Source organism: Schistocerca americana, chromosome 5, assembly GCF_021461395.2.
Source record: "Schistocerca americana isolate TAMUIC-IGC-003095 chromosome 5, iqSchAmer2.1, whole genome shotgun sequence".
NCBI classification, from domain to species: domain Eukaryota; kingdom Metazoa; phylum Arthropoda; class Insecta; order Orthoptera; family Acrididae; genus Schistocerca; species Schistocerca americana.
In genome coordinates, this window is record NC_060123.1 from 642652052 (window position 1) to 642670307 (window position 18256).

Sequence of the window (18256 nt, forward strand, 5' to 3'; positions counted from 1 at the left end):
TACAATCACTTGAGATTCAAGTATGTTTTAGGACATTCACATCCTGTCTTATTTTCATTACTGTTTGATAAAATGGGTCATTTACATCCTACACAATTTCTTTATTGTTTATAAATATAATCTGTCTTAGTTTTAGTTATATTTAAACTTCCCTAAGTCATTTTCTATTTGTTTTCATCTTAAAAATTGTGTTAAAGATAAGTGGGTTATCTTCTCATCAGTTTATACTAATGGGTGACCCCTGTCATTTCTAATACAATACCCAAAATTTCTTGCCAAGAATCATTCTTTACTTTTTGTCCTACTTTTGCATTAAAATTACCCAGTATCATTTTGTAATGAGTTTTTATGATATCAGTTTGAGCAACTTTTTGTATAGGTCTTTCACCTCAGCCTCATAATGTCAGCACATGGTGCACAGACTTGGATGATTTCTGTAGAATATCTTGCGTGGCTTTTTAAAACTACACTTTATTTTCTGTCTGAAGTTTCTTGATTATCTGTAAAACTATGTTTAAGTTTTCTGTTTGCAGTCAGACCTGCACCTGTATTTCCTCACTGTTCTGTTCTTCTGTAATAAAACATCATAATTTTATTCTAGTTTGTCTTTACATGTTTGCTTTACGTTGGGTAACCAAATTGTATATAATACAAGTTACACAAAGTGCAGAAAACATGTGAAAACTAAACAGAGTTAAAATTATGATGTGACATTTAGTTTGCCCTCTGATTCCACTGAGCTGAAAATGACACTCAGTGGCTAGCATATTGGACTTGCATTCTGGAGGAAGACAGTTCAAACCCCTGGCCAGCCATCCAGATTTAAATTTTGTGTAATTTCCTTAAGCTGCTGTATGCATATGTTGGGATGTTTCCTTTGAAAATGGCATGGCCAGTTTCCTTCCTCACCTTTTTGTAATCAGAGCTTCTGTCCTGTCTCTAATGACCACGCTGTCGACAGGACATTAAACTCTAATCTTTGTACCTTTCCTTCTTTGAAAATGTTAGACTGATTGGCTTTTTTCTTTTCTGTGGATTGGTTGGCAGCTAACCACATATAAAGTCTCTACATCCACTGTTGTTGCTTGCTAATGAGAATCACATTGGCGAGTAAAGCCTGCTTTATCTGATCCAACAGTAAAAATAGCTGATAAAGGATGTAATGCACTGGTTTATTTCCATTACTGGTCTAAAAAGATGCAGTACTGTCATTTTAGTGACGTGCTCCTCATTTGTGAGCATCAGTCATCAGAAATTAAAATAAAAACTGTCATTCAAACAAAATAAATTTGTGACTGGGAGTGGTGTTTTGAATGATATGTAGCATGTCACATTCTAATGTAATTGACATAAATCACCCCTCATTTGGTTCTTCATCTCCAACAACCTAACGAGGTAACACAGTGGTTAGCACACTGCTCTCGCATTCGAGAGGATGACGGTTCAAATCCCCATCCAGCCATCCACATTTAGGTTTTCTAGCTACACCTACATCAATACTCTGCAAGCCACGTCGTGGTGTATGGCGGAGAATATTTCTGGTACCACTAACTAATCCCCCCTTCCCTGTTCCACTCGCAAATGGCACATGGAAGAAATGATTTTGATAAGCCTTTATGTTAGCTCTAGTTTCTTGGATTTTCTTGTCATAGTTATCTTAAGAGATGTATGTGGGAGAAAGTAATATGTTGTCTAACTCTTCCCGCAAAGTAGTCACTCAAAATTTCAATAGTAAACATCTCTGTGATGCACAACGCCTCTCTTGTAGTGTCTGCCACTGGAGTTTGTTGAGCACCTCTGTAATGCTGTTGCACTGACCAAATGATTCCATGACAAAACATGCCCTTCTTTATTAGATCTCCTGTGTCTTCTCTGTCAGTTCTGTCTGATGATTTCCCTAAATGACTCCAGGCAAATTCTGGGGTGGTTCCTTTGGAAAGGATGCGGCTGATTTCCTTCCCCATCCTTTCATAATCTCAGCTTGTGCTCTATCTCTAATGACCATGCTATAGGTGGGACATTCCCTCCTCCTTGTTCTTGTACTCCCACCCCCATCCACTCTTCCAAGAAAATCATCAACAGGCAGTACACTGGGAAGCAGTTGTTTAAGCCTCAGTGCTTTAAAATGTCTCCCTAGTACTGTTAGCAAGGACCAACTGACATTGTTCTATGTGCTAATACTACAATATCTGCTTCTACTTGAAAAATATGTGTGATTTGCACTTGACAAATACAGGAACAAAGAATCAAAGGCTCCCTCCACCTCCTTCTTAGATGCTCGATTCACTTCTTCTAACTGTTGTGCCTGAACCCTCTTTCTTTTTTTCTGTTTATCATTTGTATCATCTTGATTCTAATATTTTTGCCAGGAATCTTGAAGTAATTACAGGAATCTTTTGGTTTGTTTTGTATTATGATTCTTATCTGTGGTTCATTTGCCAAACAACAGTGGTGAGGAAAGGAGCATTTTTCATTATATACCTGCCTTTATTCTGCTAGACTTAAAGAAACATATCACTGTGTGTCTTCAGCTCTAGGGTTTATGGTACTCCTTTTACTTTTGTTTGTGGTGTAGCTTGGTACTTCAGTAATAGTTACTGATACAATAGCTTGAATGTTACTGAACTATTATTTTTGAATAGCTTGCATAGCAATGGATGATAACCTTGGTAATTTTTCTTGATATGTTGAAAGATGAAACTGACTATCAATATTAAAGTTCTCACAGAAAGTGTCAGACTGTGAAGAAAAGGAATGTGGTACAGACATTCTTTCCTTTTCCAGCTGCTCACAGCAAGAACTATAGTGTCTTGCTCTTGAGAATGCACTTTAGTTCATGTTCCTCATCATCATCATCATTTAAGACTGATTATGCCTTTCAGCATTCAGTCTGGAGCATAGTCCCCCTTATAAAATTCCTCCGTGATCCCCTATTCAGTGCTAACATTGGTGCCTCTTCTGATGTTATGCCTATTGCTTCAAAATCATTCTTAACCGAATCCAGGTACCTTCTCCTTGGTCTACCCCGACTCCTCCTACCCTCTACTGCTGAACCCATGAGTCTCTTGGGTAACCTTGCTTCTCCCATGCGTGTAACATGACCCCACCATCTAAGGCTGTTCGCCCTGATTGCTACATCTATGGAGTTCATTCCCAGTTTTTCTTTGATTTCCACATTGTGCACACCCTCCTGCCATTGTTCCCATCTACTAGTACCTGCAATCATCCTAGCTACTTTCATATCCATAACCTCAACCTTATTGATAAGGTAACCTGAATCCACCCAGCTTTCACTCCCACAAAACAAAGTTGGTCGAAAGATTGAACAGTGCACAGATAACTTAGTCTTGGTACTGACTTCCTTCTTGCAGAAGAGAGTAAATCGTAGCTGAGCGCTCACTGCATTAGCTCTGCTACACCTCGCTTCCAGTTCTTTCACTATGTTGCCATCCTGTGAGAATATGCATCCCAAGTACTTGAAACCGTCCACCTGTTCTAACTTTGTTCCTCCTATTTGGCACTCAATCCGTTTATATTTCTTTCCCGCTGACATTACTTTTGGTTTGGAGATGCTAATCTTCATACCATAGTCCTTACATTTCTGATCTAGCTCTGAAATATTACCTTGCAAACTTTCAATAGAATCTGCCATCACAACTAAGTCATCCGCATATGCGAGACAGCTTATTTTGTGTTCACCTATCTTAATCTCACCCAGCCAGTCTATTGTTTTCAACATATGATCCATAAATAATATGAACAACTGTGGAGACAGGTGGCAGCCTTGTCTTGCCCCTGAAACTACTCTGAACGATGGACTCAATTTACCGTCAACTCTAACTGCTGTCTGACTATCTATGTAAAGACCTTTAATTGCTTGCAAAAGTTTGCCTCCTATTCCATAATCACGTAGAACAGACAATAACTTCCTCCTAGAAACCCGGTCATATGCCTTTTCTAGATCTATAAAACACAGATACAATTCCCTGTTCCACTCGTAACACTTCTCCATTATTTGCCATAAGCTAAAGATCTGGTCCTGACAACTTCTAAGAGGCCTAAACCCACACTGATTTTCATCCAATTTGTCCTCAACTAATACTCGCACTTTTCTTTCAACAATACCTGAGAAGATTTTACCCACAACACTGATCAAAGAGATACCTCTGTAGTTGTTACAATCTTTTCTGTTTCCATGTTTAAAGATTGGTGTGATTACTGCTTTCGTCCAGTCTGATGTAACCTGTTCCGACTCCCACGCCATTTCAATTATCCTGTGTAGCCATTTAAGACCTGACATTCCACTGTATTTGATGAGTTCCGACTTAATTTCAACCACCCCAGCTGCTTTATTGCACTGCAATCTATTGACCATTTTCTCCACTTCCTCAAATGTGATCCTATTTCCATCATTGTTCCTGTCCCATTGTACATTGAAATCTGAAACATTACTGATCGTATTTTCACCTACTCTTCAAAATATTCCCTCCATCTGCCCAAGGCATCAACAGGATTCACCAGCAGTTTTCCTGACCTGTCCAAAATACTTGTCATTTCCTTCTTACCTCCCTTTCGGAGACTGCTAATTACACTCCAGAATGGTTTTCCAGCAGCTTGACCCAAGGTCTCCAACCTGTTTCCAAAGTCTTCCCAAGATTTCTTCTTGGATGCTGTAATTATCTGTTTGGCTTTGTTTCTTTCTTCAACATAACTTTCTCTGTCTACCTGAGTTCTAGTATGTAGTCATTTTTGATATGCCTTCTTTTTCCTTTCACAGGCTGCCTTGACTGTGTCATTCCACCAAGCTGTTTGCCTCATCCTACCTTTACACACTACTGTTACACGACATTCTTTGGCCACTTCTAGTACTGTGTCCTTGTACCTTGTCCATTCCTTTTCCAGTGACTGCAATTGACTACATTCAACTAATTGATACCTTTATGAGATCACTGTTATGTACTTGTCTGATTTCCTTATCCTGAAGTTTCTCCACTCTTATCCTCCTACACATGGACCTGACCTCCTGCACTTTCGGCCTCACAATACCAATTTCACTGCAGATTAAATAGTGATCAGTGTCATCAAAGAGTCCCCTGAATACACGTGTGTCCCTCACAGCCTTCCTGAATTCCTGATCTGTTATTATATAGTCAATGACAGATCTGGTTCCCCTGCCTTCCCAAGTACACCGGTGAATGTTCTTATGTTTAAAAAAGGAGTTGGTGATTACTAAGCCCATACTGGCACAGAAATCCAGGAGTTGTTTCCCGTTCCTGTTGGCCTCCATATCCTCTCCAAATTTACCCATAACCTTTTCATACCCTTCTGTTCGATTTCCAATTCTGGCATTAAAATCACCCATGAGTAGAACACTGTCCTTGTCCTTTACTCTAACAACTACATCACTGAGTGTGTCATAAAAACTATCCATCTTATCTTGATCTGTCCCTTCACAATGCGAATATACTGACACAATCCTAATTTTCTTGCTAGACACTGTCAAATCTATCCACATCAGTCGTTCGTTTACATACCTTATTGCAACTATGCTGGGTTCCATTTCTTTCCTGATGAATAGCCCTACACCCCATTGTGCTATTCCTGCTTTGAGTCGTGACAGGTAGACCTTGTATTCTCCCACTTCCTCTTCTTTCTCACCCCTTACCCGAATGTCACTAACAGCTAAAACGTCCAACCCCATCTTACTTGCAGCCTCTGCCAGCTCTACCTTCTTCCCAGAATAGCCCCCATTGATATTAATAGTTCCCCATCTCGTTACCATTCATTTGCCAAGTCGTATCTTAGGAGTCCCTGGTTTGTCAATTAGAGGTGGGACTCCGTCACCTCCAAAGGTTCGAGGCATTTTGCTGTGATTGTTGCCAGCATCATATTTATAGTACCAGGGAAGCAGGTTGCTAGCCTTACTTGCCCCGGGTCCCATTGAGTTTTACCCCTAACGGTTGAGGGACTAACCGGTGGATTTGGTAGTCTTTGCCGTCTGAGCACAAAGGTGGCCACGACTCTGAATATGTCCGAGATGCCCAGCCTTATTTCAAAGTAACTGGTATCCCGACTGTCAGGACCACTTACTTGGCCACTCATACGTTGCCCATGGTTCATGAACTAGGACATGATACCAGGAACCCACACCATGTTCCTCAAACTACTGGAATTCTGTGGCTGCTAACAGCAGCTATGTTGGAGAAAACTGCTTTAGTTGCCATTTAACCCGCATTTTATGTACACTACTGATTTCAATGTGTGTTGTCAGCTGGAGTGCAACTGCCACTAATTCAGGAGCGAAAATATAATACCAAATTTCTTCAACTAATGATTTATATCTTTGAGTGAAAATGTTTTAACATTTCCTAATTCCATCTTTGGCATAAATCTTTGTAATATGTTTGCAAATGATTCATAAATGAACAAAAATTGGTTCTGTAAATAAAAGACGGCATAATTTCTTACTGGAGCAATTTATTTCAACACACATTTGAAGCCAGCTGTTTTCTTCCAGTAGCACTTATTCCATTCCCATTATTGTGCATTGTAAAAAGTAAAGCGGACAGTAACCTGAGCAAGCACACATATAGTTTCTCAACTACCTCTGTGTGTGCTTTGTCAGTTTTTTATTTATTAACATGACCTGAGAGAGGAGTTCCCCTTTTACTGACAAATGCACATTGCTTTCAAAATATGCAGAAAACTGCTGTGAGTAATGTAAAATAAATGTTTATTTAAATTGTTAACTAGATGAAAAACATAGAAACAAAATAAAGTCTTTCTCTCATAAGATATTATAGCAGTGGGAGACATGTTCAGTTGAATGAACAATAGTTGTTGCCTAAACTTAATTTTTATTTTTGATGGCAGATTTTTTGTCGACGGACCTTTTTAGGTTAACCCATTTACTTTCATGTGAACTACAGGAACAAACTATCAAATACACTAAAATATTGAAAAGCAACTGAGGTTTGCTATTTTTATCAATTTTTTGTTTGCACAGAGACCTAAATTTTCTTTAAATGAAGCATAAATGTCAATGTAATATCCAGTGTAAACAGGCATTTCTGTTACAAAAATGCTATGGAAAAACACACATTACATTAATCTGCAACCATCTGGCATAGACAGGCATATAAGGAGATTAACATTTTGTGTGGAATTGTAAATCTTGTACACAAATTTTATTTCTCAAATGTTTTGTGTGTGTTTCTCAGTAACAATTTTGTAGCTGAAGTGCCTATATTAAATTTTTGATTAATATTTATACTTTATTTGAGTAAGGCTTTGCTAATTAGAAGCTGGTAAAATGACTAACTTGTTTCTTAGCATTGGTTTCTGTATGTTCAATAGTTTCTGCAAGTAGTTTCCTAGAGAAGAACTGAGCTGTCATAACAATTAATTTAATTTGCATATTGTGCTACTGTTCAAGAGCAGATTGATTTATCTGTTTTTATGTCATTCACAGCAAGCAAATTCCAGTGTTGCAGACAAGGACTTGCATGTTGGAATTCATAACCTGAATCTTCCATCTGAGGCAGCTAGGAGGCCTGCATCCAAACTTATCTTCCCACCTACCACTTCATCCTCAGAAGCCAAAGCACCAAACACAGTGGTGCAACGAACAGAACAATCAGGAAACATCTCCAATGACAACAATGAGTATGCTACTGTGGAAGCAGGTGCTGTCAATGCTGGCAGCCCAGCTGTGAACACGCCTGCTGCACCTGAAGTTGCTGCAGCAGCTGAGCCAGAGAATAAGGACAGCAATGTTCCAGGGATAAATACACAGCGCAAAATGTCCAGTGAGTTCAGAAGCTACCTGTTATTTTTTGCATTATTTTCATCACTCAAACAAATATACATAAATGACCTTGTGGATAACATGGGAAGTTCACTGAGGCTTTTTGCGGATGATGCTGTGGTATATCGAGAGGTTGTAACAATGGAAAATTGTACTGAAATGCAGGAGGATCTGCAGCAAATTGACGCATAGTGCAGGGAATGGCAATTGAATCTCAATGTAGACAAGTGTTATGAGCTGCGAATAGATAGAAAGAAAGATCCCTTATCATTTAGCTACAATATAGCAGGTCAGCAACTGGAAGCAGTTAATTCCATAAATTATCTGGGAGTAGGCATTAGGAGCGATTTAAAATGGAATGATCATATAAAGTTGATCGTCGGTAAAGTAGCTTCCTGGCAGATTAAAACTGTGTGCCCGACCGAGACTCGAACTCAGGACCTTTGCCTTTCGTGGGCAAGTGCTCTACCACCTGAGCTACCGAAGCACGACTCACGCCCGGTACCCACAGCTTTACTTCTGCCAGCGAAAGGCAAAGGTTCCGAGTTCGAGTCTCGGTCGGGCACACGGTTTTAATCTGCCAGGAAGTTTCATATCAGCGCACACTCCGCTGCAGAGTGAAAATCTCATTCTGTCGGTAAAGTAGATGCCAGACTGAGATTCATTGGAAGAATCCTAAGGAAATGCAATCCAAAAACAAAGGAAGTAGGTTACAATACACTTGTTCGCGAACCCACTGCTTGAATATTGCTCACCAGTGTGGGATCCGTAACAGATAGGGTTGATAGAAGAGATAGAGAAGATCCAATGGAGTGCAGCGCGCTTCGTTATAGGATCATTTAGTAATTGCAAAAGCGTTACGGAGATGATAGATAAACTCCAGTGTGTAGTGTAATGACGTATCGTTTTGTATGAATGGTTTTCTTTTGATATATGACCATGTGCAGACTTCGTCTCCTACGTCAGTTACAACACACTTCAAAATTATTTAAATTCTTTTTAAATTGTCTCGAATGGTTCTTGAACGAAACTGTAAAACATCATCATTTGAGTCGTATGCACAGAATTTCATCACTCAGTCCTATTGGTTTGCATAAACTTTTTCAATTTAGATGTTGTTTTGTTTCTTCTCAGAAGTTATATTAATGCAAGTTATCTGATTTAACAAATATTAGAACCACATTGAATAAACTTTCAAGACTCAAACTCATGATGAATATTGTCAAAAATTAATAATCATGTCAAATAAATCAGTCATCCTTCTTCCTTAATATAATTCTACATAAATAAATTTTCGGAACACGTATTTAAACTTTTGTAGTATACACTACTTTATTATCTTCATACATATAGACATGAACCTGAGCCTTGACAAGATAGGACTGAACATTTACACATGATTAAACTTTCTATGATGTCATTGTTGTACAAACATTACGAATTCTCAATTTTTTAATTTTTAGAAGCGCGACGCAACAACTCGGTTTCAGGATCTTTTGTTGCTCTTTGGCTGTCGACCCGCGATGTATAGTGGCCAGCAATTTTCTCTCTGGTCCCGCAACGATGATGCTGTCTCCATTCGTTGCGCCGCCCTCTCCGTACATGAAACATAACAAATAAATACAAAACTTTAGATAATTCACAGCCATTACAAATATTACAAAAAAAATTACATAAACAAAACTAAATTAAACTTATATTCACCTGCAAACTGGGCTGACACTGGTGGAGGGGTGACGCTTCAATTTCGCGTCCCACTACATACCCCACCCACAAGCTCAGTTTGTCAGGTTTTAACCGAAAATAAAACTTCTTCTATATACAATATTTAACTGTTAATATTATACATTTTTCTCAAATTTTTCGTATTCTAGAGTCCTTGCTCTTAGATAGATTCAATTCTTTTATGACGACATTGTTGTGACTATTTGTCATTTACTTTTAATTGTGCTATTATGGTAATTCACAACCGAATATATGGAGATTACTCCTTTTCATTTAATAGCTGCTAGTAAATAATAATTTAGTACGTTCTTTAACGTTGTTACATTAGGACAGAGCATTCAAATTGTGATAGGTTAGTTTCAGTTTTATTCATTTACTTGAGTTATTCTTTCCACAAATGTATATTACCAATAAGTTTCTCACAATAACTAATAGTACTATTTACTTTACGTCGTTCTTTTCCCTAATGCTTTATTTGTGCCTGAGGTCAAGAAGAAATCAAGCAAAACTTTCTTTAGAATCTAGGCAAGGCTTTCTTTACCTTCGGACACTTTGTTGGGTAATGGCAATTTATTTAGGAGTAACAAGCGAGAGAGCCCCGTTTGGTGTGTTCTATATTAACACTATTACAAATCTCTATTAAAGGCACTCTGTTATGTTCTCGTGAGCCATACAGCTCTGGACGCCCATGGTCCCTAAAACTATTAACCATCCCCTTTGGTTCCTACTATCCGAGTAAATATAAAATATACAAAATTCCTTCTGACCTAATAACAAAATTTCTTCCATATAAATCCCCTTTTAGTTATCTTTCTCTTGTTGAAGTACCGGTAGATAATTGTAGAACACTTGTTTAAACTTCCTGTTATTTCTTTAAAATAACACGTAACTATCACGAAAAACTTCACATGAATAAACTATGAACACTCTTCCGTATGTAACATATACTAAATATTAACTTATTCTGAAATGAAGGGTTTCATTTGATCGACACTATATAATCCTATAATGACACCTGATGAAGGTTCCATAAGAAGTAACAACATATGGACCTTCAAAGATAAAGAAGAATTTTCTACATTCCTTATTGATCTTCGAACTTTTAGGATGAGATCGTGCTAATACAAGATCTCCTTCCTGAAATGAGGGTTCTATAGCATGTTGATTATAATTTTTAATTCTCTGTTCAGCATTTTTAACAATCTGTTCACAAACTTTTTCATCTGGGATGCATTGTTGGATCTCATTTACTGGTGGCCAAGGTAGAGCAGCTAGTAAAGGCTCACCTATAATTCGTTTGCCTAAAATTTCTATAGGTGATAATCCCGTCGTTAGATGAGGCAATTCATTTAATATCTTTTCGAATTCAGGCATTAGTTTGGCCCACTGAGTATGGTTATGTGCACAATAAGTTCTACATAATTGTCCTAATTCTGTCATGACTCTTTCTACTAAATTACTTTGAGGGTGATACTTCGAAATTAAGATATGTTTGATTCCATATTGCTGTATCATATCTTGAAACTTTTGACTAATAAAGGCACTACTGTTGTCAGACATAAGTCGTTTAGGAATGCCCCAGTTAGCAAAGTAATTTCGAGTAAGACAGCATATAACGCTTGCTGCATTCGCTCGTTTCAAAGTATATAGCTTCACATGTTTGGACCAACATTCCATTACAACAAACACATAAGTAAATCCTCCTTAACTACGAGGCAGAGGGCCGAAAAAATCTAATGACATTAGATCCCACAAACCTCAGGGAATTACAGCATATAATTTATAACGCTTAGATTTGTTATTAATTTTAACCTTTTGACGGGTTTCACAAGCCCTAATAATACTTCTCACAATACGGAACATATTTTTGAAATAATAATACTTCATTAGATGTTCAATACATTTATGAATTCCAAAATGCCCGTAACCTTCATGAACATAAGTAATTAATTCGTACACAACAGTTTTCGGAATGCAGATTTTCCATCTCTGGTGTTCCCTCTGTGCTTTCCAATACAACAAATCATGAAATATAACCACACACCCCGGGTGTTAACTGTTTTGTCCCCATTATTAAGGTTTTGTATAAGCTCCCTATATTGATTGTCATTTCTTTGATTGCATCTAATAGCAGTTACTATCTGTTTAACCTGACGTTCGTTCTCCTGAGTTAAAAGGAAATAAACATGGTAATTTGTTCCTGGTTCTTCTGCCATGTTAATATTCTCCATTCCTACTGGAAGTCTCGACAAAGCATCCGAAACTACATTTTGAGATCGTTTTATATACCTAATTTCGTACTGAAATTCTTGCAAGCATAATACCCAACGTAATAATCTACAGTGAAGTAACCGACAATTCAAGATTGTTAAGGCTTTCGTGGCCACTTGTTGACAAACTGCCTATTGGCTTCTGTCTCAGGTTCTTCGGCCGACGTTCATCTAATGATTTTTCTGACGTTTGTCAAAGCTTCACCACCGGCAATGGAGGGTGAAGCTTTGACAAACGTCAGAAAAATCATTAGATGAACGTCGGCCGAAGAACCCGAGACAGAAGCCAATAGGCAGTTTGTTAACCGACAATTGTTCAAAAAGGTTAAAACCTGATGATCAGTATATACAATTGTTTTTCTTCCCATTAATAATCCTCTAAATCTTTGAAAACCCCATACCACTGCGAGAGCTTCCTTCTTGGTTACAAAATAAATTTCTTTCATGTTTATTTAAAGTTCTACTAGCGAATCCAATAGGCTGATATAATCTCTTTTCATTGGTCAGATCTACTTGGAATATTACGCAAGACACACCATAATCAGAGGCATCCGTACACATACAAAAGTCCTGATTGAAATCTGGATGGTATAACATTTTGGCTTCTGTTAACGCGCCTTTTATCTTATTAAAAGTTCCTCTTCTTCTTTTCCCCAGAGCCACACTGATTTCTCTTTTAATAAATCCAGTAATTTAGGATTAACAATATCCTGCCCTGGAAGAAATCTTCTCAGAAATCCTACCATTCCTAAGAATGATTTCAGTTGTTTCCGATTTCTAGGACTCGGGCATCGAGCAATAGCTTCAATACGTGCTGGGTCTGGCCTAATACCTTTACTGTCCACTATATGCCCCAAAAATCTCACTTCCTCCTTTCCAAAGTAAGACTTAGATAATTTTAAAGTAATTCCTCTGTCAATTAAACGGTTGAACAATTCTCGTAATATCGTTACGTGTTCTTCCCACGTTTTAGTGGCTACCAAAATATCATCTACATATAAAATAATCTTTTGTAATAATTGTTGGCCCAAAGCAGAATCTAGTGCCCTAATGAAAGTTGACACTGATATATTAAGTCCAAAAGGTAAAACTTGGAACTGATATGATCTGCCTTCAAAAAGAAAACCGTATATTGTCGTGAATCCGGGTGTAATATTACCTGATTGTAGCCAGCAGTTAAATCCATTGTACTCATATAACGAGAACCAGCAATCTTAAGAAGTACATCCTCCATAGGAATAGGTCTGTCTCTTTCCATCTCTATAATTTTGTTTAATTCATGAGCATCCAGAACCAATCGTACCCCACCAGTAGCTTTCTTAACTACCCACAAAGGACTGTTAAAAGCACTACATGATCGTTCGATAATATTTTGTTCTAGCATCTTACTTATTTCTCTACTAGCCGGTTCTTTGAATTGTACTGGAATGGGATAAGGTTTCTTAAAGAATGGTTTTTGATCTTTAATCTTAAGTTTACAAACGTAATCTTTGATTCTCTCCGGTTCATCTGAGAAGACGGCTCTAAATTCTAACAACAAAGATTCCAACTCTTCCTTTTCTTGTTCGGATAGACAATTCGTAGAATAACATTTTTCTTTCACTTCGATTTCAATACTATTACTAGCCTCACATCGGTACACTTCATATTCAAGATCACTAAAAATCTGTTAATAGGTTCATGGTCTGTGTGTACCTAATCTGTAAGGATTCGTAGCAATTTTCAGGTGCTTGATTATTAGAAAACCTCACTTTAAAACACATGCCTCCTTATGGATGGTTAAGGAAGAGTCTTTAAAATCTAATATAGCTTTATATTTACACAGCCAATCTATACCTAAAATTATGGCCACATTTAAGTTGGCTACGACAAGTACAGAGTGAGAAATTAATTGTTTAGAAATTTCAAAAGTTAAATAAACTTCCTCAGTAATATTTTGACTTCTTTTACCAGTAACTCCTATAATTTTCACCCCAGTTACAGGTAAGGTTGGGAAATTCCAATATTTTCTTTTTAGTTGAAATAATTCTTTAGATAAAATACTTACTTCGCTACCCGAATCAATTATAATATTTACTTCGGTATCTTTAATATAACCTTTAATAACGGGTTTATAAGTTACATTCTCCCTTATCTGTTTGTCTTCCTGAAGTAAATCTTGTTGCCAATCACCTTCCTTTTGGCAGCTTAAAGATAAATTGCAATTGGGTCTTGTATAATTTTGACTAACAGTTCCCTTTAGTTGACCCGTACTAAAGGACTTTACTAGTTTTCCGAACTTTCTATGATAACGTCTCCTACAACTTGACCTTCATTAATTACTTGAGGATGATTTATCTCGTTATCGTTATTATGTAATTTCCGCATTTTAGAGTTATTACCATGATTTTGTTGGCTCTCTTTATCTTTAGACTGCCGTTTTATATAACAAAACCAGCTATGATTGTTGTTGTTAAATTTTCGTGGTTCTGAATTATTATTATTTCGAGGATTGTCATTTCTACCAAATCTAAATTTCTCTTCTTCCCGTTCTCTATTAAGTATATCTAACTGTTCTAAATATCCTAATAATTCACAAGGTTGTGACCATTCCCTTTCTATCATTCTTTCCTTTACATAATATGGTAACCTACTAATTAGGACTCGTATTAGATGACTTTCAATAATTGGTTCTTCAATTAATTTAGCACGGTTTAAATGCCATTCGAAATAATTCCTATAACCTCCCCACCGCTTAGAATATGGAGGAGGGTCTAACAACTCTAAAGTTAAGTGTTGTTGTTTTCCTCTTGACCAATAATTTTGTTTAAACTGCTTAATGAAATCATTCCAGTCCCTAAATTCAGTTCTATGCAGTACTGCCCATTCTGCAGCTTCTGCTTCTAAATGTCCTATTACAAATTGAATCCGTTTTTCATTACTCCATTTAGGAGATAATGAAGTTTCAAAAGCTTTTATAAAGATTATAGGGTGAAATTCGCCTCCTGGTTTGAATACAGGAAATCGACTTGCTACATTTGAATTTGTCGTTATATCATCCAAACATTCTGCGAGAGACATAGTTGGATTTTGTTTAGATTGCAGAGACGGAGTTGCGTCGGATTTGCTTGCCGTGATTTCTTTATTTCTATTGTTGTCGTCCGAGCTAGCAAACACGATGCGAGTGTTCTCTCTGATTACGTTATTGCTTCTACTACTTGAAATGTTTTCATTATTATCTAATTCCGATAACCGTTTAGTAATTTCCTGTATTCGCATTTCTGTATTGGATACGCGGTTAGCTAATATCAATTCTTCACTGTGTTCACGACGTGAACGCTCTGTACCTTCGTCAATGTTATTATCTTTGGAGGTCTCAAGGTTACTGCATATTTCGGTAATTAAAAATTTCATGTTTTCTATTTCAGTATGATCTTTTTCTACTTGATGAGGTAATGTCTCTAATTCTACATTATCTATTGAAGAAATCTCTACAGGCTTGGTAGAGACCTCTTTAATAGATTCTAATAATTCTATACGAACAGTTTCTGTTTGCATAGAAAATTCATCTCGTAACTTATCGTTATTTTTCTCTATTTCATTTACAACTAAGATATTGACATTATCTAGTCTCTCGGTTAAGTCAGTAATATCATTTCGCATGAGAGCTTTTTCCTCACGTGATTCCTGGATATGTTCTTCTAACCTTTTACAGTTATAATCAATCTTATTACTAAGTCCTACTAGTTTTTCCTGCATTTCAACTTTAGAAGCCTCTATTTTATCACTTAATTCTTGACTGGTTTCATCAAGATATTCCTGTAACCTGTCTGTCGATTTTGTTAGCTCCCCTTTAAGTTCCTCTTTTAATCTTGCCGTAGATTCTTCGTTAGACTGTTTTAATTCCTCTTTTAATCTAGCAGTAGATTCTTCGTTAGACTGTTTTAATTCCTCTTTTAATCTAGCAGTAGATTCTTTGTTAGATTGTTTCAATTTAGCGATCGCCCTAAAAAGGGATCTCATGCTCCTATCGGACATAGATTGCTCTTCGTCTGACATTTCACTTCCTGACATTATTGTAAGATATTAACTAGTTAGACACGCAGACTCGTAATCAACAATCCTGTAAAAGCACACTCCCTATGTACAACACTCCACTTCCAACTTGAAACAGACTCACCGGACACTAATATTGTAGTTTGTAGTTCTCGGTGATCAGTGTGCTGCTATGGGCTGCAGAAGTAACAGCCGTCGATGCAGCCGCTGAGATGCTGCGATCCCGCTTCCGCAACCGGCAGGACGCTGAGTCGAACACCGGGGACGTCACTGGCTGCAAACACGCCCGGCCGCACCATAGACAGGCGAAGCCCTCAGCAACACCTCTAATACTAGCCGGAGGAACGCCCCGCCAGCTGACGTACTGGGCCTGTTAGTTTAGGGAGAAAAAGGCTGTTGGGGTTTGCAGCGTTCAGCTGCTGCCCAATAGATGCGCCTTCTCGTGGAATAACTGCGTGACCGTACTGCTTGGCTGCGCTCCGTCAGATGCCCAGACCCGCGAAATTGCCACTGGCTGGTGAAGGCTCCACCAAACTCGCGTTGACTTCCGAAGGACTCTTGATGTTTTAATTGTTTCGTACCTGTGTGCCTTAGTTACACACAAGTCCTGTTTATAAGGTCGCCACGGTGTAGTGTAACGACGTATAGTTTTGTATGAATGGTTTTCTTTTGATATATGACCACGTGCAGACTTCGTCTCCTACGTCAGTTACAACACACTTCAAAATTATTTAAATTCTTTTTAAATTGTCTCAGAATGGCTCTCGAACGAAACTGTAAAACATCATCATTTGAGTCGTATGCGCAGAATTTCGTCACTCAGTCCTATTGGTTTGCGTAAACTTTTTCAATTTAGATGTTGTTTTGTTTCTTCTCAGAAGTTATATTAATGCAAGTTATCTGATTTAACAAATATTAGAACCACATGGAATAAACTTTCAAGACTCAAACTCGCGATGAATATTGTCAAAAATTAATAATCATGTCAAATAAATCAGTCATCCTTCTTCCTTAATATAATTCTTCATAAATAAATTCTCGGAACACGTATTTAAACTTTTGTAGTATACACTACTTTATTATCTTCATACATATAGACGTGAACCTGAGCCTTGACAAGATAGGACTGAACATTTACACATGATTAAACTTTCTATGACGTCATTGTTGTACAAACATTACGAATTCTCAATTTTTTAATTTTTAGAAGCACGACGCAACAACTGTGTTTCAGGATCTTCTGTTGCTCTTTGGCTGTCGACCCGCGATGTATAGTGGCCAGCAATTTTCTCTCTGGTCCTGGCAACGAAGATGCTGTCTCCGTTCGTTGCGCCGCCCTCTCCGTACATGAAACATAAGAAATAAATACAAAACTTTAGATAATTCACATCCATTACAAATATTACAAAAAAATACATAAACAAAACTAAATTAAACTTATATTCACCTGCAAACTGGGCTGACACTGGTGGAGGGGTGACGCTTCAATTTCAGGTCCCACTACAAGTGGAAGACTCTGCAGGAGAGTTGCTCAGTAGCTTGGTACCGGCCTTTGTTGAAGTTTTGAGAACATACCTTCATCAAGGAGTCAAGCAGTATATTGCTCCCTCCTACGTATATCTCGCGAAGAGACCATGAGGATAAAATCAGAGAGATTAGAGCCCACACAGAGGCATACTGACAATCTTTCTTTCCACAAACAATACGAGACTGGAATAGAAAGGAGAACTGATAGAGGCACTCAAGGTACCCTCCGCCATACACCGTCAGTTGACTTGCAGAATATGGATGTAGATGTAGATGTAGACATGTATTGCCATTGTGTTTGTTACCCCAACAGCTAATTTAAAAAAATTATTTGGATCAGTTACAGCAGCAATGTTAAACAGTATTTCAGGCGTAATTATAAATCAAGGTGCACACAGGAAAATGACTTTGATGTTGCATGTATCCAAGAATTTCTGTCAAAGTCAAGATGGTTTGGTTTCTTTCACTTTCAAAATATTAACATTTCTTTTAGATGTCTGTTATAATATTTGAAAGAACTGTTACCTGCCTTTAAGTAGTACCATAATCATGACATATGATTGTGAAGATCTCCTCACTTGAAGATTACATAATCATTGTCATAATGATTGTCGCCATTGTTGTTATCATGTTTGTCGTTATCATCATTATCAGGAGGAGGAGGAGGAGGAGGAGGAGGAGCAGGAGCAGGAGAAGAAGAAGAAGAAGAAGAAGAAGAAGAAAGTACGACAGGAGGATGATAGTGATAGCAGTGTTAAATTCAGAGTTGAACCCTTTTTGCAAGCTTATGATTCTGCATTTATTTGAGCATGTCGTTGCGCAGATTACATGACAATTAACATGTACTTGTCACAAGATCATATAAACTAAAGCATGTTCAGATATATTGAAT

The 18256-nt window shown here is 37.6% G+C and overlaps 1 protein-coding gene across 1 annotated transcript in view; it reads left to right on the forward strand.

Moving 5' to 3' along the window:
* The window catches only part of LOC124615563 (interleukin-1 receptor-associated kinase 1-like), a 179955-nt gene that overhangs the window by 76452 nt on the left and 85247 nt on the right, over positions 1–18256 (forward strand). Inside the window, exon 4 of the mRNA XM_047143540.1 lies at positions 7472–7808. Coding sequence (XP_046999496.1) covers positions 7472–7808 — 337 coding nt within the window. The remainder of the gene's footprint in view (positions 1–7471; positions 7809–18256) is intronic.